Here is a 24,183-nt window from a genome sequence, read left to right as displayed (position 1 = left end):
GATGTCCTGAAACACTTCAATGTCTAAATACAGCCAAGTCAGAGAACTTCTAAAGTCAGTCCCAGATAACTATGAATTTTTTAATTTTGAAGCATTATTTTAATAGCTAGCTTTTATTTTTTTCCGTATACATATGTAAGCATACATGTATATCTACACATATATATGCTGGTCATCTGAAAATCTACATCCAATGGATTCTACCATTCCATGTACTTTGTACATAATGGACAACACATTAAAAGAACTAATGCAGAAGTGATCTAGGAACACCTAGGGATTTGCAAGGACATTTTTTTTTTTTTTTTTGTAATAATACAGGACTCGTTTTTTCTTATTTTCTAGAAATCCAGAAGACATCTAGAGTGAGTACTTTTGTCAGGTGCTATAGTTGGAAAACTACTTAGAAACCCTGAGTATATGATGGAATCTGCTGATGAGCAGTACATTGTCTAAAATTTATTTATTTCCTCACTAAATTTCTACCCTGTGCCTCAACAGATTTTTTCTCTTTTCATTTTGTGCAGCAAAAACAAGATACACACTAAATATAAGACTTTCTTTTAAGGGTAGAGGATAGAGATTTTTTCTTAATAATGTGTATCATTAATTTAGCCCAGCCATGTCTTATTATTATTGTGAGACTTTTACCATGCAGCAGCTGGTTCTAAAACAACCCATAATATGGTATTTTTGCACAGGGTCTGTCATGCACAGGTAATTCCCTTTTACTGATAAAGAAAGCTAAAGAGTTATGCCTCTCCTAAAGCACATGCTAAGGTGCCACAGGTCAGTTACTGGAAGTTTTGGAAGGAAGTCACATGTTCTATTAATCCATCTTTTGGGGGTGGGGGATGTGTGTATGGGGTAATATAATTAATTTGAGAAAGATGTCTGCTCCTACTGCTTTTGTAAACAGAAAAGACGGAAGACCAGTGATCAAGAAATAGACAACTACGTTTTACAACTAGGGTTCAGTTATTGATTATGTCATATTTGATGAATTTGAAAATATTGTAAATAAAGTTTATATTGATAAGAATGGTTACTTCAATTAGTGTTCTACTTTTCTGACCCATTGCATTACAGCACTAGTTTGTCATATAAAATTGCCACTGCAAGCCCATAATTTGTGTTCATGTAGGCATCTTGAAAGACATCCAAACTACCTCAACTACCAGTGTTTTCAGTCTCAGTCCACAAGGAATCATATTCTCCTTTCATCCCTCTTAACACCATTATTTATGCTCAGAGGGAAAACACAAACAAACGAACAAACACAAAACAAGCAGGTATTGTTTGTTTGCCAGGCCACATTTCTATGAAAATTGTATTGCGTCTATAGCTGACATATCTGGTCTTCTTTATATAATCTGAACTAAGAAGAGATCTAAACTGAAAGTTTTGTCTGATCCCAGTGAAGGCTGGCCCCTATCGGTGTTCTTAATGCACCTGACTTCCAATAAGAATGTGTGTGGGTCAGAAAATAAACTGGAGGCCTTCCTGTGGGGAAGACTGATGTTTCATCTGGCAAGGTGTGTTAGGTCTAAAGCTTGGCTGAGCAAAAATTACAGCCATACATATTCAGGAATAAAAGCTCAGTTTGGAGACAGTACAGCTAACCTAGCACAGCTGGGGGTTACTTCAACTCCTTGACTACTACCAGCTACAGTTGTAGGAAGGCAGGCTTCTATACCATTTTTGCACAACACACACTGGAAACAAAGATAGAAAAATAGGTGACTTCATAGTGTTAGCTTCAGTACCTGACATGACTTACTTGCCTCGTGTCTGACCAAAAAATAAAAAAAAATAAAAAAAAATCACTTGCGTAAGTTTACCTGGGAATCAAAAATAATGCTGCCAGTTGCTTTGTGAAGATGCAGCTGCTACAGCCATCTCAGAGGGCTGTGGGCAAACACCTTCCTCCTCTGCTGCACTTCTTAGACGCGTAAGCAAAGGCCGCAAACTCAGACTCACTAGGGAAAAAAAAAAATAATAAAAAAGCCAGTCTTAATAGAAACTACGTCCACAGAGGGGAAGGGGAGGGCGGTGTCACTGGTGAGACATCTGGAGTCTAAATAGCGGCTCAGCAGTTTCCTGAAGCACGGCGTAAAGCCGGACTGCCCCACACAGAGCTCCCTGACGGGAAGCGCTCAGGAAAGCAGCTTCAGGGAGCAGAAACACACGGAGTATTTCACGGCAGAGGAGGCAGCAGCCCCATCCCGGTCACAACCAGGCTGCTCACCGACAGGCGGGGCTGAGCCGGAGCCGCTGAGGGCCGCCCGGCGGCGGCACCTCATGGCATGCACGGGCGACACCGCCTGAGGGATCGCCCTCCGTGGGCGGGAAGGCGGAGAGGGCTCCTCCTCCTGCTGCTCTAGTTACCGGGCTGCAGTAGTGCTGGAGAGCTCGGAGGGGATGAGCCCCGCTGCGGCCGGGCTCCGGCAGCCCGTGAACCATGCCCTGGGGGAACGGCTCGGCCGCCACCAGCCGCCTGGAGCCCCCCGCGGCGGAGCAGGAGGCGCCGGGCGAGCGGCCCCCCTTCAGCGCCGGCACCTACGAGCTGCTGGCGCTGCTCATCGCCACCATCGGCGTGCTGGGTTTGTGCAACAATTTGCTGGTGCTGGTGCTCTACTACAAGTTCAAGCGGCTCCGCACGCCCACCAACCTCTTCCTCGTCAACATCAGCCTCAGCGACCTGCTGGTGTCCGTCTTCGGCGTGAGCCTCACCTTCATGTCCTGCCTGAGGAGCCGCTGGGTCTGGGACGCCGCTGGCTGCGTCTGGGACGGCTTCAGCAACAGCCTCTTCGGTGGGTGCTGCCCTTCCTTTCCCCTCTTGTCACCAACAGCCGCCCCCTCAGCCCCGGCCCAGCCCGATGGAGGCACTTGGCATGGAGAGCTGTGTGTTCTGTGGGAAATGCCTTAGCCTCTGGGTGAGGAACGTGCGCAGCTTCAGCAGTGGTGCCGATAGAAAACTGATGGTTTACTCTAAACGTGCTCTTTTACAGCAGGAGGGGTACAGCCTCCCCAAGTGTTTGGACTTCTTGGTCTATAAAACTATCCCAAACATGGAAGCACTTTAATTTTTTATTTATTTATTTTTATCCCTATGTGAAACTCAAGTATTATCTTTCAGTTGTAACAGTGTCAGAGTGCTATTTGCAAAATCACTGCTTCCTGTGAAAGGGGATTTTCAGCACTGTAGAAGTACTTCCACTAGTTTCATCCAAACAAACCCACCAAAACAAACAAAAACAAACAAACAAATCAAACTGAAACTCAAAACACAACCCCTCCGACCCCCCCACATAACATTTCTGTGTTCTTTTCTGAGATTCATACTTAACCTTTACAGAAGTTTGCAAAAGAGCAGAATGTAGTCCAGCTGTGTATTTAACAGACATACAGCCTGTTAAAAAGAATATAGATATTTATTCATTTACTGATAGGGGGTGATGTAAATTACAGGATTGTGTTTATAATGGTGAAGGCAAGTGCTAGCCAGGAACAAAAAGTTCATTTTAAAGTTCTTTTTCTTTCTAGCAGAGGTGTGCAACTGAGAGGTGGATTACTGCACGTGCTCACAAAATGTGTGTTCACTGAAAATTGGATTTATTAAGGTAAATTAATGTCTCTTGAAAGGATTGCGGCTTTCCTGCCTAATCTTTGTTTCATGTGGCACTTAAGTGTGCTTTTGTTGGACTGCTGGGATGAAGGTGTGTGGTTCCTCGTGATTCATTTGACTGCTGCTGCATACAGTAGCAAAAATCTTGGATCTTGGGAGGCAGGTGGATTCAGGCTGTAGTTAGACCTTTGTGCAGGCTTTGGTATTGCATAATAATTTTAATGGTGCATAGCTTTTAAACATTTGTTCCTAGTGTTAGGAGGGGAAATACTAGAGGACCCAGCGAACATAAGGCTGACTATGTCAGTCAGACCGTTCAAATACTTGAGAAACTTGGGCATTTGCTATTTGGTTCTGCCAGGCAATTGAACATTAAACATGCACAGTTAAGTATCTTTCAGTTACTATGTTTATCCCTAATGTGTTATACTTAAAATTTTGAATGATGGTATTCTGTATATAGGTCAAAAAATAAGAGGTATAGTAAGGGTAAAGGGGGGAAAAAAAGAGTAAATCATAGTAATCATCTCTTATCTTCCAAAGATGGAATAAGTAGAAATAATGAGATATAAATTGGGAAGCAAAATGCTTGATCATATGTGTCTTCTCATTTTTGGTTTTTAGTCACTATATTGTCACTATTTAGTCACTATTTGGTCACTATATTTTATGTTGATGCTTTCCTGCATTGCTTTCTTATATAAAGATCATTTACAAAGAAAAGTAGGCAAACTCATGGGTCTTAATTACAGAATGATCTAAGTAGCATTTTGGTTTGCAAAACCACATCTTCCTGTGCTTGGTAATGTTATTTTCCTCTCACATAGTGTGCTTCAATGATTAGAATTTTTTTATGATGTATTAGAAAAGTGCATGTTTGTGTGTGGAGTCTTTTCCATGGAAGTGGAGAGTAAATGCACCACTTCAGTTAAGGTGTCTGATATTCCTGATTTGGTTCAGCTGCCATGTCAAGTAATCGAAAATATTTCACTTGGATATTATAATTTGTCAGTAACACAGTAAAGTTACTTCTAGTCTTAAGTCTTTTGTACATACCAATGCTTCCATGTTCTCTGCTGGAAATACAAAGATCGCTCTTTTCTGATAGTGAAGATATGTAGTTCCCTGAGTAGGAGAGCAGAGGCGTGTCAATACTGAAAAAACAACGATGCCCTGCAGGTAACATCACCCTTCTCTATTTATCATCTGGACTATAGCCACCACAGCTTCTATTTTCAATACTTAATATGTCTATGAAGAGAGCAATGCCTTGAAGGTGTTTTATTTTTTGGTAGTAGTGGTGGTGAAGAGACTGATTGGGGATTTCATTCAGAGTAACTAGGTATTACACTTACAAATACACTTTTATATTCTCTCAAATATAAAAGCCCAAGTCAGCTATTTTCTTGGAGTAAGGGTTGAGGGGGGGGGGGGAGGAGGGGGGAGGTAAGGCAATGAAGTCTTGTATGCATAGTAACTAGCAATAATTGTTACAGTGTAACCCTCTTTGGAGAAGTTTTGGGAAGAACAAGTACACTCACTGATCAGAAAACACCTGAAATCAACTGTTTTAAATTGACATTTAAAAGTAAAGGCTATCACTAAGCAAGACAGTTGCAGCTTTGTAGCTTTCAACTTCAGTAAACCAGAGTGACCTAATAAAGCAGTTTCTAGAATAAAGTGGGGGTAGTTCTGATATCATGGCTGTGAAGTCCATTAAATCATAATAACAAATACCATCAGGTTACTTCACTGATGAAGGTTTGTCTGCTGGGTTTGGACACAGTCCAGCTACTTCATGTGGAATGACCAAAGCCTGTTTATTTACTGTAAAGTGATTACATTCTTGTGCATGAGCTTGTACTTTGTCGTATGAAGTTTTCTGTACGCTTCCAGTCCAAAGGCTGTTCAGTTTTGATCTTGTTTTTCTTGGGAGAGCAGCCGATATTCTAAGCTGTCTTCTGTGGTTAATATGATAGAATAGTTCAATGGGAAGGGACCTATGAAGATTGAGTCCACTGCCTGCCCTCTTTAGGGCTAACCGAACGTTAAAGTGCATTGTTCAAATACCTCTTGAACACTGATAAGCATGGGCCATCAACCACCTCGCTGGAAAACCCCTTCTGGTGTTTGACCACCCTCACAGTGAATAAATTTTCCCTGAAGTCCATTCTGAAGCTCCCCTGGTGCAGCTTGTCATTGTTGATCAGGGAGCAGAGATCGGCACCTCCCTCTGCGCTTCCCCTCCTTCAGAGGCTGCAGAGAGCAGTGAGGCTGCCCCTTGACCTTCTTTTTCCAAGCTAGACAAACAAGTATCCTCAGCCTCTACTCATAGGACATGCCTTCCAGAAATAGTTCTATAGTTTATAGATGATCTATAAATGACAAGTTGAAGGAAAGCTTTTGAATTTGAGATGTATAAGGTTGAAAAGCACCACCCCTTCTGTGGCTATATTGCAGCTTATGCTAAGAACTTGATATCCTGATCCTGGCCTACCTCTGTGTTTAGCTACTTCTGGTAACAAAAGTATTTGTGTCATGAACTCAAAACAGCCTCCATGTGGAAGATGAATGGAAACAATTTTAAATAGTGGCATTATATTCACTGTTGACTTTATAGCACTTCAGTCTTGAGCAACATAGGTTTGCAGTGATTTAAGCTATAATTTCCCCTAATAGTGAACAAGTTTAAGACACATGATTAAAACTACTTTAAAACAGTTGCGACTTTCATTTTAAACTCAGGGATATTTCTTAACAAGTTTTGAAAATCGCATTCTTTCCAATTACTGTAGTTAATAATCCAGAATCAGAATTCACTTTGAAAATTGTGATCATGCAGCTGTATTTATAATTTTTACATATGTTGTTATAGGTGGAGTATGTGATTAAAAAACAAAGCGGTAACATCTGCGTTTTCAGAAGTCTTTGTTACGTCATGATGACAACTTTTTTTCTTTTTTCAAAAAAAAAAAAAAGTCACAGCAAAGAGAGCTCTTTCTACACTTCTCCTAGGAATTTTGTATCAGAGCATCTGAATATTTCATTTGCAAAAGTGCTTCTCATTTTACCAGTCAGTCTAGCTAATTGGAGGCACTTGAGATCCAGACCTTATGCACTGTAAGCAAATTTGCATGTTTCAAAGCTTTTCTGTTGAGAAGAAAGTCATATAGCTTCAGATTGTTTATCCCTAGACAGACAATCAGCTATTTTTATGTTCCTTGCAATTGTCTACATTTGCATTATCATAACATTATAAGTAGGCAAGCCCATGTAGCAATTTCTGCTCCTTGTGCAGACTGGGGCTTGCTGTTGGTGCTACTGCTGAATGTTTTTTCTGGGACTTGAACTTTGGTTTAACCTTTACAATGTATAGGTGCTGAGGATGGTGTGGAGACAATCTGCTCGCCAGAGTGCAAAACTGTCATCATTTCATCTAATGAGTACTGACAAGTTTAAGTTTTGATGTCACGGTTGTATGTTTTGGAGAGTGATCCTTATCTAGTTTAGCTTACTGACTTCTAATTTTTAACAGTTGTGCTGTCCTGATGGAATAAAATACCTACTTCAGTTAAGTGATGTATTAAAGCTGTGTGGGTCACCTTTCCACACAGTTGTGCAGTCAACTCTGTGCCGGTCCCACTGAGCCTGCCAACCCTTCTTTATATAAAACCTTAACTCTTTTCCTGTCTGTAGTAGTCAACCAAGCTGCAAGTAGTAGAGATCTGGGTAATCCCTAAATCTGATTTAGTTACACAACTCGTACCTAGAAGGTTTTCTGTTATCATTGAGTGTATGTTTTGGGTATAAGAGCTAGAGAAGATGCTTGACAGTTAAATACACCCAAATGTCTCTTTAACAGAGAAGTTTACTCTTTTTACCTGAAGTAACTATTTGTTTAATTATAGAGTAACACACTAAAGGTGAATAATCTTTGTGTGTTTTCTGGCCTTTCACAGACAAATAAGACTCTTAACTGACAGTGACTGTTGCAGAACTTGATGTGTGCAAAAGAAGTGTGCATCCACAGGTTTATCTAAGGCTCCTTCTACATGCCGTGAAAGAATGATACCCTGTACCCCTGTCTCGCATTACCAATACATGTTATATGCACTGATTTAATATCACTAAAAGCATTTTCTAATACTCGGCAGACGGTTTTAGGGTCTTGCATTACAGACAGCTGGAGACTTGATCAGCATGCTTTCAGCTTTAGCAATTTTTAGCAATTTGAAGTGAATTAATCAGTGTTGAACATGGAGGAGGTGATTAATTCTATGCTATTTTCATAGTAGAGGTGTATATAAAATGTACTTGGAAATCTGTTCTGTCCAGGAGAAGTGATTTTTTCACCTATCTAGATTAGGCTATGGATGCTAAAATTTGTTGAAAAATAAGCAACAAAACATAGTTGTCACCAAAAATATACTCTAAAACTTAATTGCTGAATTCATATAGATTTGGTTATATATTAAGTAATACAAAATAGTGTAGTAATGCCTTGTCTTGCCATGGACAATAAGTTGTTTCAACTGAATAGATGGCATTTAGCTGTTCTGTTGTGAAGGAGATGAGGAGGGCTTGCAGAAGAGGGGATTTCTCCTCTAAGACATGCAAAAAAGTTATTCAGCACTGAGATGCAGGTTAAGTCTTAACTGATATGAAAAATAATATGCTCTTTGACAGAAGCCTTGGTCTGTCTCAAAAGTGAATTTTCTTTGCTGTATTATGGAATCACAGAATACTACCAATTCCATCCCCCTGCCACTCCCATAGGCAGGGACACCTTCCACTATGCTAAGTTGCCCAATGCCTCATCCAACATGGCCTTTAACACCTAGGGCATCCACAGCTTCTCTAGGTAACCTGTTCCAGGGCTTCACCACCCTATAAGTGAAGAATTTCTTCCCTATATCTAATCTAAATCTACCACTTTTGGTTTAAAGACATTATTCTTTGTCCTATCACTATGTTCCCTGACAGAGAGTCCATTTCCTATAGAATCACAGAAAATGTTGTAGTTACTTTGCAGAGTTGCTCAGTTGTCAGGAATGTGTATCTGATACCCACTCTGTCTGCATTGCAAGCCATGTTTTGGTGGGCAGTATGGCAAACAGAATCCAAGTAAGTTATATATTGCAGGGAGAAGGCAGGACCAACTGTGGGTGTTGTTAGATGAAGCTAACACATCTATTTCTGAAGAGTGTTGCAATATTGCTTTCTAATTAATGTTTTTAAAATCAGAATAGACACACTGTATGGAATGATACAGTGCAGCTGATATGTGCTTTTCACTCTTCTCCATGATGACCTACACTGTGTAGCTTGAATTATTTCATGATGTATCAAGAATATGTATCATAAGATGTATCATGACTTCTGGAAAAATAGAATAAATAGAAAGTTACATATGAGATATGATGATACCTATACCAAGTGCAGTATCCAGCAGGAAAACAAAAAAATAAACAACAACAAAAAATAGTTTCTGTGGATTTTTTTTTTTAAATAAGAAATAGCATACCATCCATTTCTAATTCTCAATGGCTTGCTGCTGGGGAAGAGTACAAGCTGCAACATAGAAATTGTATGCTACTGGCTTAAACAAGAATACGCTTCTGTTCTGCTATGTTTAACTTACACAATTTAAATGAGAATGATCTTACTCATGCGAATGCAATTGCCCAGGCTTAAATCAGAGTTAAAATAGCATCCATAGTTCCTTAACACAGTGTTTATAATCAGTGTTTGAAGAAAGGAGTATTCTAAGATGAAAATCTATGGATCAGACGAGCATTATCTATAAATATTGGTCAGTTGAGTCTTTCAGAAAGAGTTTGAAAGTCTGTGACTTACAAGTAAGTTAAATCAATCTTCAGGATCTTGGGCCTTAGTCTTGAATCATACTACCTAGATCTCAAGAATAAATAGTTTCAGGTAAAACATTTTGAAATACATGTTTTTGTTATGGGAGTCAAAGTAATGAATTCTCACGTATGGCTCTTAAAAGGTTTGCATACTAGGGGCTAATATCCAAACAATAACCATAATGGCTTTCTATAACACTTTTTTTTTGTTGTTGTTTTTTTTTTTTTTTTTTTTTTTTTAATCAGCACATAGTTCATCATGTTAAAATGTGTAACTCATCCTGGATGAAATCTCCATCATTTCCCAGAAAAGCTGCTTAGAAAAGAAAAAAAAAAATGTAAAATGCAGTGTGTTCCTCTGCACTGGGCAACAAAACTTGATTTGTATATGGAAAATGAATGGAGCCTTGCACGTATGTAGGTCTTACAAAAGGTGTCTGGAAGCAGTGCAAGAAAACAGATGATGTGTGTATATCCCATGCTAAAAAAGGCAAGGTTCTTCTAGGTGAGAACTGCCACTGTTGATCCCAATCAAAGTATGGCATTACATAAAGCACTGTGTTTCTGTGGGGACAGCACAAGAAGCCTTGCATCTCTGTGCTCTTGACAAATCCCTACGAGGATTTGGCTTAACTCAAGGAACACCTTTAAATTCAGTGGTTATAACAGACACTGTAGCCTGCTGTTTACCAGCCAACCAAAATTGGTTGAAAGTTCACGTATTTGGATTTCCTGATGGGGAAGAAAGGAAGATGGATGGAGTCCTCTTTAACTTAAATGGCTCGAAACCAAAGATCTGTGGTTGCTTCACAGGGGCTGTTTTAGACTAATTAATTGACAGGACTGACTGCAGAAAGTGGCATGTAGAAGTAGTGACAGGTATCTCAATCACAGTAATGAAACTTGAAACAGTTAATACATATCCTTGGAGAAACGGGCTATATTCTCACTTCTTTAATGGTAAATGTGACTTGAGACCCTTTGTGGTTATAGATTTGTCTTTCAGTTTGATTTTTGAGTATACAAAGAAAAATCAGTAGGTGTAGTTGCTACTACTATGTATTTATATCCTTTCCCACTGAAATGTGTAATATGCAAGATATTAATTGGCAGCAGTACTGAAACAAAAATAACAAAGGTGGGCAAAATAGAAGATGGGCCAGGTATGTGTGTGTAACTGTGGAGACATGAAAGGGGTATCTCTGAAAACAGGTTTCAGAGAATCTTTGAGAAAATGAGAAATGTTCTACTTGCATGAGATTATTTTTTTCCTTTATGTGCCTATTCTAGGTAACACTGTGTAGAGTTTCTTTCTTTCCTGCATTATCAGCTGAAAATTTTAGGAGTCAGCTGACAGCTCCGGCTGTTCGACTTGAGTATTGTTCCACACAAATTGCTAGCTCAGCACTAAGGGGGCATTGAGGTATCTGGAGAGACACATTATATATCTGAAGAATATTCTATTTATTTGACATGTGAAATTTCCTGAATCTAGCCTTTCAAATAAATGATCCACATCATGTATGAAAGAGGATCTGCACAGAGTTTCAGTAGCCAATGTAAATCCAAATACCAGATGCATGCAGCCATTCGCAAGATAATATTGAAAACAGCACTGCTACCTTCCCCCCAAGGCCCAGGAAGCCTCAACCTCACAGAACATAGTCTCATAAATTGCTTATGATACCTTCATTACTAAGGATTATTTCCAGTGTCACCAGGTACGTGCTTGCCAGCCTCTGTGGTTCAGCATATGGGTAGTTAAAGGACAATTACCCTCTACCTGTTCTTTTGTGTTCAGCTCCTGGAATCTTTCTGAAAATTGACATCAAAGCTAGTTTCACCAAAGAGGAATCAATATTAAGAGTTAATCAATGCTGGGGGGGTGGGCGAAAGGGATGGGAACAAGAGGGGACAGGGGTGCAGGGACAGGACACAAAACAAAAACCCTGTGTTTTGCTATGAGATCCAGAACAAGTTTTTTTTTTCACTCATATTAGAAAAGTTGTTTTCAACCCTTTGCTTGTCAGTAGAGGGGAATTGCGGCTGGTAATACAAGTTTAAACCTTGATTTTACTCCTATTTTAATCTGAATTAGATGAGATTAGCATTCTGGATTTATTTATTTATTTACAGTAGAACATAATTTTAGATTGCCTTTCAATTTTAGATCTGAATATGGAAGAAAATAAATTATAGTAGAGAAATTAATGAGATACTATGGCTCAAATTTGCCTGAAAGTTTAATGAGTAGAAAGGTACAGAAATTAAGGCCATATTTCCTCAAATTTAGAAATGAATCTGTCATCCAAACTATATTAAGATTTTTATGGTGTCCTGCATATTGTTTGAAAATTAAGGTAGCTACAGGTATGTGTTACTCCTAATTGCCTGAAACTATAGGTTATGCCAAGAAGGCTTAATGACCACAGAAGAAGCAGAGAATCTTTAATGCCCAGCATAGATATCCCATCAGATCCATTAAATGGACTTTTAACAGATGGTTCAACCAGTTCAGCATCATATTTAACATATATTTATTATCAGGATGAATTTAACAGTCTTCTCTGAACTGCAAATAACTGATGCTTTTTATTGCTTTGCATACAATCCCACATTTAAGTCCTTTAACTTTGACCTGCCACCCACTCCCTCCATCCTTCCTGACGTGAGGGTATAGTGTTAATGCTGGGCAAAGACACAGAACTGTGAACAAGCCATAAAGAATGATCTCTTAGGATGTAAAATAAATGTTCTAGTATATCAATGTTTTAAAAGAAGAAATCATTCACATTAGAAAGGCCGTTAAAAGACAGTGAAGTGGAGCCTAATATAGAAAAAGATTCAGAAAGAAATAATTCTGAAAGATTTGAGTTAAAATCTAAAGAGGAGAATGGATAAAGTCCTTAGGTACAGAGGCCCTATTAATGCTTATTATTAATTTTGCTTGAGTGAAGGCTGCAGGATTCACTCATGAACTGTTTGCAATCAACCATAATAAACTTCATTTGGCCTCTCTAGAGCTCATTTGACATTTGTTGGGAAAAACCTGGATGTATAACAATGAAATAAACACTACATATAACAAAATATGAATGCAAGGATAAAGTTTTATATATCTGTTTCTAGTTTTAGCTTTTTATCTAAAATCACCAGCTAGTAATCTTACAGAACAAAACCCCATCAAATCTAGAGGATTAGCTTTTATAGAAGTTGTTTTGATATAACAGCTTTGGCTTCAAGGACAAACAGATATGCGTGTACGTGGCAAGCTTATTTGGTAGTTATTATTGATTCCCAAACTGTTTTCTCTAAAGATGAAAAGTTGTTTGTTTAAAGGCTGACTGCAAGACTCCTGCAAATAAGTCTGTCAGGGATAGGAGTTTATTAGAAGCAGGTATGAAAACTTAAAGAAAATGAGCTCTTAAATCCATTTGGGGATGCTCTCAAAATGAATGAATTATTTTTTTTTTTTATTGAGCCCTTTGAACTGTGTAACTAGATAGTTCTTGTGGAAAAGCTCTGGTTTACTTCATTAACACTGTGACTGTGTGTGTGTGTATATATATACACACATAAAACCATTATTCTTTAGCTGCATCTTAGATGTCTTTTTTTTCTAATCTTGCTAGTGGCATTAATAGGAACATAGAATATATTTAATTGAATCCTGCATTACAACAGGAAAAAAAGTAACGAACTTAAAGTAAGCTCAAAAGGATGTACATCTCCTTCATTTTTTAATTATAACTGCAAAATTCAAGAAGTATTGTGTAGGTTGCTGAATATATTACAACTGCTGCTTGAAACTACCCCTTAACATCAAAGCTAAAATCTCCAATTGAATTAAATTTCACCTACTGAAATGTATAAATTCTCCCTTCCCCGCTTCAATTTAATTATAATTTGCTCATTTGAGAAGTTTCCCATTTGCAGGATAACTGCAGCAGAGGTGCAGGCAATTACCCAAGTAAGCCGCAGGTAACTCAATGAAGATATTTTTTGTTATGTAGAAATTTGGTTGTAACTCAAAAGTAGTATTAGTATGTGGAAAAAGCTGCACACTGTCAAAGTGCACATTGCACATGGACCATGGCAGGTCAGGCTTGAATAGATGTTTTGAAGATTTCTGCCACTGTATTATGTCTGCATTGCTAAGTGTGGAGGTGGCAAGCATATCCTAGCCCTTGGTACTTAGAGCTGTATAAGGCCCCTGGGCATTTTTCTGCTTTTACAGCTTTGCAGCTTCATAATGGAATTTGTTGCCACAAAGTGCATACCCATATAGCTGGAATTCCCAATAGGTAAGAAACTGAAATAACATACAAGGTTTCCAGTCTTTACTCCAAATTATTCACAGATACGAAACCTGGTTCATATCCCATTTTAATGGTTTATCCATGAGGCTATTCTAGAATTACTTGCGCTAATCAATGCTTCTTTCTCAAAGATGTTGCTGAAATTGTCAGACATGCTTTGGATACACATTGATGCAGAATGGAGAAGACGTATAATTAAATGACAAAAACACGTCGGTTTCCTGTTAATCAAGAAAGATTTCTAAACTCATGAACTTATAAATAAATTAAAAATCCTCTGATACTTGCAGGACAAAGCAGCTTTCTTACAGATCTCTTAAAGCATAACCTTCTGTGAGATACTTGGTTAGTAGTAGTATGCTGATTTTGTGGATTAACATATTGACACAGAGGTTAAATGTTTCCCTAGATTTTGTTATCTTTAGTAGTCTTCCTAAAATTCATGTGGCTGGTGCTCAAATTGTTGATTTGTATTCCTTAATGTTTATTCTTCTTTTAAGTGAGATGAGATGTTTGTGATATCCTTTGAAGGTTTTTGACTGCTAAAATGGTTATTTTCTTTCTAGCAGCAAGATCTGCACATTTAACCTTCTCCCACCTGTATAAATGAATATTGTGATTAATACAAATGTACTTGGAAAAAATGAAACACTATGGGAATGTGTGATAAATACCCATGCTGCTTATTAAATAAAAAGTATATAGACACAAGTATTTGTACACAGAGTGCTGTGAAACCCTTTTGTGTTCAGGCTGTGTTGTTTAAAAGTATATGAGCTTGATGTTTGAATCTTAACAGAGATTTCAGTTGACTGGCATATGCATAATGGGCAGATTTGCTCTTTATCATTAAATTTCATAGACCATTGAAACTGAAATCCTTATGTCCTACTCAGGACATTTCCTTGACTTCATTAAAGTGTCTGGATAGAATAATGCTGAGAGCTGAAAATAACAGCATTTCTGTCTTGACACATTAAGTGTGTAGTGTGGTTGAGGTGGACAGAGAATGCAGAAATAATTGAAATGAGGACTATGTTTTTTTTTTTTTATGATACCTTCAAGACAGGAAACTCAAACAGATCTCTTCCAGAGATGACTCCTTCAACTACGTAACAATTTTCTTTATCTGTGTTTTGTTTTTTTTCTTTAATAGAAAGACTTGCATGAAATCTTGATAGACGTTGTAATTCTGCTAGTCATTTTATTAATGTTAAGTGTTCAGTGTTCCCAGTTCTTGAAGGCTTTCCCTGATGTTAGTGTCAGCTCTGAATTGTCTCGATTCATAACAGTGTTATTGTTTGTTATCACATTTTTATATGGCAGCTTTTTCTTAAAAGAAAGGAAGGAAAAGAAATCACCAAAACGGAACAAAAAACCTTGGAGCATGATCCGTCACTTAATGAAATAACATTTAGGAAAAAGTATTAGTTCAGTCATCCTTTTTATTTGTCCTACTTTCTGTCCGCCATACACCATGGGGCAGATTATAATACCCTACTCTGAATAGCTCTGAAATTAGAGTACTGTTTGAGTTAGTAGATAACGATTACTGAGGTGTCACCTAAAAAGCTTATTAGTGTTAGACTCATAATATGAGCTAACTATTCTTGAGTTAGATGTTTCCTTTGCCACCAAGTTATCAAGAGGACTTGGGTTCATTTTACAATGTTTGTGAATGATTTAATTGATTTTCTTTACTTTTCTTACAGGAATTGTTTCAATTATGACTCTCACTGTTCTCGCCTATGAACGCTACATTCGAGTGGTCCATGCAAAAGTGATTGACTTCTCCTGGTCCTGGCGGGCTATCACATACATCTGGCTCTATTCATTGGCCTGGACTGGAGCACCTCTTTTGGGCTGGAACAGATACACATTGGAAATTCATGGATTAGGTTGCTCAGTGGACTGGAAGTCAAAAGACCCCAATGACACCTCCTTTGTGCTCTTTTTTTTTCTCGGCTGTCTGGTTGTACCTGTTGTGATCATGGCCTATTGCTATGGACATATTCTATATGCAGTAAGAATGGTAAGTTGATGGAAATAAGGCTTCTTTTAATTAAATATTTTTAGTTATGTGTTGTACCAGCATTTCTTAAACTTGGATCAGAGCCTGAATCTGCACTCTCACTTCCTGTTCAAACTTCAGGACCTTAATGTTCAGCCATGTCAGGGACCACTAGAAAGGGTGTATGGTTGAAAGAGAACCAGCCTAGAGCTACCAAGACTTATATGTTGAGTAGTTTGTGAGTTACAGGTGAGTTAGAAATAAAAGGCAGATTAGGAAACTGTTCCTGCCCACTGATTGACAGTAGATCCTTCCTTAAAACAGAGGGGAAAAATCTTTGGTCTCAGTTCTTATTATTAAATAAATCTCTCTCTCCTCTTCATTGCTATTGAGAGGATAACCCTGTAAAACTCTTCCAAGAGGAGACTAAGCTCTGTTAAACCAGTTTCCATGTTCAGGCAACCCATTTTAATTCAGTCTGGATCTTCAGGGTCAGGAATTGATAATGTTTAATATTCTGTGGATAATCAGTCTAACAGACCCATTCAAGTTTGTGGTCAACAGTATCAGCACAACTGACAGCTATTGCTGAGGACGTTCACATGTGTCCCATCATTTCTGCATTTTATCAGATTCACACAAATGACATTGGGAACCTGCTGCCTACTATTCTGATTAAAGTAGAAATTTTATAACTTCAGGGTAACAAACTCAGTGACAGAACAGTTTAGAGAAATGTTTATCAAATTGTCATCAACTATCTTCAGAGGGAAGAAACAAATTTACAGGATTGTCTAAGTTTTCAGACTAAGGACTGCTAAATGTAATCTGAGCTTGCTTATGTTAATGGATGAAGGCAAGTTAGTTTTCTAAAGTTTTTACATTATTTAATGTATACAATAAGTCTGGGAAGCACGATGCAAGCTTGCAGAAGAACCGTAGTTGATAAAAATGAGCGTATAACATCTGTACCTAAAACTGTTAGTGAATTAGTTATTTGTAAATTAAAGTAGAAGTATTCAATGCTTTTACTTTAACATTTTCCTTTTTCTTCTTTAGCTTCGCAGTGTGGAAGACTTTCAGACTGTTCAAGTGATCAGACTTCTAAAATATGAAAAGAAGGTGGCTAAGATGTGTTTCTTAATGATCTCTACCTTCCTTATTTGTTGGATGCCCTATGCAGTGGTCTCCCTTCTAGTAACATATGGCTACGGCAACCTTGTAACTCCAACAGTAGCTATCATCCCATCTTTCTTTGCCAAGTCAAGCACTGCTTATAATCCAGTCATCTATATTTTCATGAGTAGAAAGGTAGGTACGTGAAAAATGTTGTTATTTGAATAATAAGTAGCCTGTGCCACAGTTGTGGAGTCTAGATCTGATTTACTTTGATCTGTAAAGACTAGATTTTTCTGATTAGATGTTTTGGTTTGAACAGCGAGGATAAATGACCAAAAATCTAGTAAATTAAAAATACAGATTGTGCTTAAAGTAATAGTTTATGAGAAATTGGATTTTAGATGTCTGAATTATACAGGTGAGCATTCATACAAAAGGGAGGGGAAGGAACTCTTCCCCTGAAACTGTAAGCATTTGATTTTGACAATTTACCCTGAAAATGGGCTACACTTAGAAAATCCTCTCTGAATCATGCCTTTACAACAGTAGAAGTCCATCAGACAAAATTCAGAATGTCCAATGTCTGTTTTTCAGGAAAAACAGACCATTGCTTCTCTGACACTTACATTATGCTAACACAAAGATTGAACAACACAGCATAGTGTTTCAAATGAGTGTTCTCACAAAAACATGAGAGAGAGTCTGCTAACAATCTGACATTAGGGTTTTGCAAAGTGAGTATTAAGTGAGGGTGTTTCACTAATGTTAAAATACCAGGAAATTAAACCATTATCCATAATCCAGTTTCTGCTTAAGCCTAGAAAACTTTTAGGAACACATGCTCCTAATATATTACTTCTCAGGTGCTCAACCATGGAAAGCATAGAACACTGAATGCAGAAGTATCTATTCAGTTGGTATCTGGAAGAAAGATGGAGGGGGGTGGAAAGAGGACACTGAAATTTTGTTTAATCTCAAATAGTGACAAAAGAATTATAACTTTTTAGGTATTTAAAAGTTTCTAAGTGTACAGTATTAAAAAGGTAACCTATAAGTACAAAAGTGAAACATTCTTTTCTTAAAATGTTTCCATCTGTTTTTTAAATAAACATCTTACAAAATCTGACAGACTGTTTTAGATCGTTTCTGTCTTGATGAATTTGCAATTTTGGTGAAAAAAATAAATAAATATACCAATAACATTTCTCAGAGCTTTATTTTACTCAAAGCCAGAATCTCATATGGATGACAGTCAAGTGCATTTTGGAGATACTTTTTTTATGGTTAAGAAGGTGTATTTATCTATAAGGAAAAACAACTTTCCGTCTACTTTTATAGTCTTCATTTTGAAAAGCAGACTGATGATTTAATGGTGTAAACTAGCTTATTTTGCTGCTCTACAGAGCAGAGAAAGAGTGAAAGTGTTTGGAGTTATCAGTAGCTCGTAAAAGATGTGGAACCAGGTAATTTACTTCTTTCTGTAAATCACCAGTACTATAAAGATGACTACTGAGTGTAGCTGAGCAGAGCTGGTGAATTTGTTTAGATGTTAAAATAGCTTCACTATAACCCAGAACATTAAATAGAAATGTAACTTCACACTGTAAACCTCTGAAATCAAGGATATATAGTTAAAGATATCTGGAATTTAAGTATAGTAGAATCAGTAGACAAAGGGTTAAAAAGAAACAAAACAAATGATTGCTAGAAGGACTTCCCTGGGTTTTCATTACCTTTAACTTATTGTAAAGGTGGAATTTTCTGTGACTTCCTACACTCGTGTGCTATTACCAGGGAACAGCCAGGGCCAATCAGCAGTCCAGACACAAGGCAGCCAAGTCAATGGGTCCAATCAGCCTGATGGATGGCCTGGCAAATGCATAGCTGCAGTGCAGCTTAGGCCAGGACCAAGGGCAAAGCTGAGTGTCAGTGCTGCTCCTGAGTGGAAGCAGGAGGCCCCCAGTGTGGCATCTTGTAGCTCTTCCTACACTGCTCTTTTCATGGCAGGCTGATTCATTGTGTAATAAATGGCTCAGTCTTCAAAACAGGACTATAATCAAAGTTGACAATTTATTAAAGGAATAGAGGTAAGCAAACAGTGCTGGGTGCGCCAGGAGTCTGCTCCACCCAGACTCACACCAGTTACATCAAGTAGCTGATTTTTATGCTCCTAGGCTAACACATACTCATTACTACTTCTAAAAAAACCAAGGTTATTAGATTTATTTTCCAGAATCCAAACCCTCCTACTGGAGCGTGCTTATCAGTCTCCGGTGGTCCCTCTGGGGGTCTCTTGTGCTGAAGGCTCATAGTCTTCCTCCTTCTTGTCCTTCTCCTTTGTCCAACTAGGCTGTATGTCCGAGACTTGTGCAACATCCCCTGCAAGCTTTGTCTTTTAGACGTTCTTCAGCTCTCCCTGTCTCCTTAATCTCCTGGCCGGATAACAGAGACTGGCGTAGTGTCCCATGCAATAGTCACAATAAATAGTCATAATAGTTAGCAGCTATTCTGAACCCCCTCCCAGGTATAAGAGACTTCAAGGAAAAGCCTACACATACATTTCCCTTCAAGTTCTCTATTGACAGGAATTGCTAAAACATTCCTTTGCAAGGTACAAGAACTATATACATTAACCACTCTGTTTTTCTTAGACTTGTGGTTATACAAGGGTCTGTAGGACAGAAGGTCACATTCATCATACCATGAGGCCCTAGCACTGTTCCATACTGACACGAATCAGATGAACATATCTCGCAATTGTTACGTAGCTGCATGGTATCAGAGTCAGCCCTGGATATGGGGAGCTAAACCCTGGAGGAGCAGAGGGTGGAAAGGGGCTGCAGACCCTCGGAGCCTTGCTTAGGACACTGACAACAGTCATGCTCCAAAAGAGTATTTTCAACTGGGTCATTTTAATATGGTGGCTCTGACTTTGTACCTGGATGTCAGATTGATTAGTTTAATCTGAAAAAGATTTTGTAGGTTCTGATACCAGGAAGCAAATCAAACCAACAGCAGGCACAATGCCAGTAAAGTCATAGGCACAAAGAGAATGATTCAGCTAAACATATTGGAGATGTATCGTGAAATGCTTTTCACTCACCTCTAATTCCAGATTAAGACCAAAGTGATTTATTTTTGCTTACCTTTTTTTTTTTTTTTTTTTTTTTTTTTTTTTTTTATAGGAATAATAAACCAATTCTTCCCTATTATATCCTTCATATATCTGACCTATGCTAACATGCTTGTGCTTTCTCACATCCATGCTGCTCAGAGGTACCACATTATCTCTGAAGACTTCAGGGCTTCCACATGACCATTCTGTTGTGTTTTACATAACACCAGATCACCTTTCTCCATCTTCCTAGGCTCCCTTCCCAACAGGACCTACCTGCCTACCCTGTGTAAGCGTAGGATTAATTTTCTATACCAAAGATTAATTTTCTATTCCATATTAACGTGCCAGAGAACTTCTTGCATAACAACTAGATGAAGTCAGTAGCCATGCAGGATAATATAGAGTAATTCTTAAAATAGCCAAATAGCAGGCATTTAAGAAAGATGTCCTACTGTGTGTGTGTGTTTAAGTGCTTTCCAAGTATTACAGACATGTCTCATTATGAGTTATTTAATAACTTTTTTTAATACACTTTTTGTAAAACCAGAGAATTTCCCCAAAGAGTCACATTTGAGCTTTAGATATGCACAGACGTGGAACTACTGAATGCATCTTCTAACCCTTGAACTTGAATGCTCTGTTTTGTGAAGGGAAGGCCATAACTGGAGCATTTAGAACAATGGTACTACTGGAATTGTCCTCTTATTTACTGATAAGAGCTTTCACTGAAAACCTTGTGTTATTTAGTCTCAAGGTAGAATAGACTGCCTGTATCATAAGTGGCTTCTGGTTAGCTGAAAGGCTTCCATTCCTTACCTATTCAAAGGGAACGTTTTTAGTTTTATGTTACCAACTTTTGCAACTTTATTTTACATTGGTATTATTAAATGCTTTTGTTAAAATTTCGGTCTCTGGAGTTGTATAAATGGAAAACTTCACTTTCATTGTACCTTCCCCTCCCCCTCTTTGTTCCTTCCCTGTACATCCTCCTATGAAGTGCTTCTGAGAACATTCTTCCCCTGCTAGATCAAACTAGATTTTTGAATACTCAGAGAGAATACCTATGACATGTTCTGGGGCTTATTCTTGTTCTTTGTTGACTGCAGAGCTTGCTGATGGTAAAATATTAGATTGTATTTCGGTGCCCTCTACTGGCCACGTGATCCTATTGAATCCTTTGGAGCGTGTATGGGAAAAAGTGCCCACTAAAAAGCCTGTTTGTTATGGCACTGGAACCAACTCAGAACAAGAAATAGGTTATTTTGAGTTATTTACTGTATTGCTGTCTTCACTGGATCATATATGATAGTGAACAGTTAGCAAATTGTAATTTCATTCTGTTTATTTTCTCTTACAGTTTCGACAATGCCTTTTGCAACTCCTGTGCTTTCGCTTGATGAGATTCCAGAGGACTGCGAAAGAGACCCCAGGAGAAGAGAATGACAAACCAATACGACCAATAGTAATGTCTCAAAAAGGAGGGGACAGGCCAAAGAAGAAAGTCACGTTTAGCTCTTCCTCTATCATTTTTATTATCACCAGTGATGACACTCAACAAATAGATGATAACAGTAAACAAAATGGAACAAAAGTAAATGTCATCCAAGTAAAGCCACTATAAGGATGAGCTGAAGAGTCATTGGAAACTGATGGACTATTTGGGCTGGAGACTGGTTTCAGTGATAGTGCTAGTGGGCTGCCAAGGAAGCCATATTAAGCTGTGAAATACTGAGGTAATTCTGCATCTGAAGCTCTGCAGGCAGTCTGGTTTTGGTCGCAATACAGACATCTCTGCATCTGTGCCAAGCTTGTTGATGGATGTTTTTACTCTGAATTTTCTTAAAGATTATGATAATGTTTAGTAGGTTTTACTCTACCTAGCAGCCAGTAACAAGCAGAGTTCTGCAGGAGTCTGTCTTGGGATCCATCTATCTTTATCAGTGACCTGGAGGAGGTGACAAGTGTGCTTTTGTTGATTTTGAAGATAACTTCAAGCTGGACGGGAGCAGTCTGTAGGCTCAAGGACAGGACTGCCATTCTGAAGAACTTGGTCAGGCTGGAGGAATGGTCGACAGAAGTGTTAGAGAATTCAACAAGATTAAATGCAAAGTCCTGCACTTGGGGAGGAAGAACCACACATAACACAAAAGGCCAGGCCCTGGCTGCCTGGGATGCAGCTCTGTGGAAAACGGCTAGTAGGCGGGCTGAAATGATTATGTGTCTTGACTCATCACTCACTAGACCATATCTAGATACTGCATCCAGTTTTGGAAACTCCAATAGAAGAAAGGCACCTGTAAACTGGAGTAAACTCAGTGGGGTACATCAAGATTGTCAGGGTTCAGAACACTTGGCCTGTAAGAGAGACTGGAGGATCTGCATTTGATCAGTCTGGTGAAAAGAAATCTTCAGGGGACCCTAATAGCGACCTTCCAATAGCAGTGAAGAGGTTTTCTAGAAGATGGAACCATGATGTTCAGGGTGATGCATGCTGAAAGGATGACAGATAGGCGTCAACTGAAATAAGAGATTCAAACAGGATATAAGGAAAAGTTTTTTTTCAAATCTGTAGACAGATGAGCAATGGAAGAGGTTAGATTAGAGACTCCTGAGACTCCTGCAGCCTCGGTTATCCTATTATTCCCTGAATTGCCAGCACTCCCACTGCACAGAGCTCTTAGGAAAGAGTAATTTTTGAGTTTGGCTGGGGTTTAGTTTGTCTGACTTGGTAGTTTGCAAGGAGGGAAAAAAAAAAAGTGAAATCCGCAATGACTGGGGCTTAGTTAAACCAACAGCCACCAGAAGGCTATGTGTACTCAGCAAGCCATTCTCTCCATGCTGTCTGGTGAGACTACTGAGCTGTGTGGTGAGAAAAATCATACAGATCAAAGGACCAGGCACTAATAAAGGAGAATGTTTGTGTTTTGTTAAAATATGTACTTTATTGATCTTTATCCTGCATACAAGTTATTCTGTACATGGAGCAGGAGCCTCAGCCTATGTTAATGCTTAACCTGCTCTGGCACTTTGGCAAAAGTAACAGTTAGATACAGCAGGGGAAACTGCCTAAGTTGCAGTGGGAGTAATGACTACCAGACTTAGAGCTCAGCAAACACAACAGATACAGAGATTTTTTCTCACCGTTGTAAATGTTGCTGGTACCAAATGATGATAGGATTCTGTTCTGGAGATGGCTGCCTGTCACGTTGGATAAGGAAGGTAGAGAAATAATTTTCTAGTACAGGGGCTGATTCTCTACCACATCCATTATATTGGTAAGCACTTGGTAAAAGCTGTGTGGAAAAAAACGTTAAGAAATGACTTAATTCTTTGCAGAATGACTGCCGGTACCATCAGATATTGATCTCATGGTAAAAACCAAAACTTTAAATAAAACAAAATCAGACACCAGATGCAGCTGTCAGCTATTTTCTGGGAGTAGGGAGCAGTGACCTCAACTTGAAACAAGTGATAGATGTGTTTGTGCCAGTGCCTTTGAAGAGACAAATTCCTTATTCATGTACCCTTCTATAGTATCAGAACTGGTAATTTGGCTCCAAAACTACATCCAGAGTCCACTCTGTTTTCTAGATGAAATCGTAATCCAAGAGAAAACAGATGATATATACTAGTATTTGTTTTTGTTATTTTTGTTTTGCTATAAATGCATAGATAAATTGTCTTATTATGTCAAAGGTCTGCCCTTACAAAAGCATGTTTGTTTCAATGTTAAAAATTTCATTTTCAGCCAAGGATCACTACATCTATGCACTTTTATATTTACAAAAGAGAAATATGTACATGAGTTCCATAAAATGATTCCATCCTTTTAATAAAATGTTTGATATTTTAGTGTTTTCTGTATGTTGAGCCTTCAATAAGTAATTAAATTTATTTTATTTATATTAATGTGTTCTCCATGAAATATTATTTTTCTATTGAGAGGGAGTTGGTTTGACATCACTACCTCTTGGAGATGGCTTGAAGGGTATCATTAGGCACTGAGAAAACAATAATATTTCAAGATTGCAATTGAATATATTTTTTTTCCCCTCTGGTAGAACAACTACAAGGTGAATTTAGTGTAAAGAGAAACTGTCTATTGTTCAGATTTCTGAAGG

At 38.3% G+C, this 24,183-nt stretch overlaps 2 protein-coding genes across 2 annotated transcripts in view; one reads left to right on the top strand and one right to left on the bottom strand.

Moving 5' to 3' along the window:
• The window catches only part of WDR64 (WD repeat domain 64), a gene marked incomplete at both ends in the record, with an annotated part of 63,223 nt that extends 60,760 nt beyond the window's left edge, over positions 1–2,463 (bottom strand). The window contains 1 exon segment of the mRNA XM_084514997.1: positions 2,249–2,463. Within this exon segment, the coding sequence (XP_084371123.1) occupies positions 2,249–2,463 (215 nt within the window).
• On the top strand, positions 2,124–23,971 carry OPN3 (opsin 3). The gene is made up of 4 exons (XM_084515176.1): positions 2,124–2,813; positions 15,527–15,846; positions 16,885–17,136; positions 21,420–23,971. The coding sequence occupies exons 1-4, from the start codon at positions 2,462–2,464 to the stop codon at positions 21,681–21,683; spliced, it is 1,188 nt and encodes a 395-aa protein (XP_084371302.1). The 5' UTR covers positions 2,124–2,461; the 3' UTR covers positions 21,684–23,971.
• Positions 23,972–24,183: the final 212 nt, after the last annotated feature.

Source organism: Aythya ferina (assembly GCF_964211825.1).
Source record: "Aythya ferina genome assembly, chromosome: 3".
Lineage (NCBI taxonomy): Eukaryota > Metazoa > Chordata > Aves > Anseriformes > Anatidae > Aythya > Aythya ferina.
The sequence above is the reverse complement of the archived record's forward strand: the minus strand, read 5'-3'. Positions and strand labels throughout refer to the sequence as shown.

Excerpts from the sequence above, each read along its gene's own strand:
- OPN3 (XM_084515176.1), top strand. The coding sequence starts at position 2,462 with ATGCCCTGGGGGAACGGCTCGGCCGCCACCAGCCGCCTGGAGCCCCCC. Across the intron at positions 15,847-16,884 it reads TTCTATATGCAGTAAGAATG|CTTCGCAGTGTGGAAGACTT; the intron begins GTAAGTTGATGG and ends TTTCTTCTTTAG. Across the intron at positions 17,137-21,419 it reads ATATTTTCATGAGTAGAAAG|TTTCGACAATGCCTTTTGCA; the intron begins GTAGGTACGTGA and ends TTTCTCTTACAG.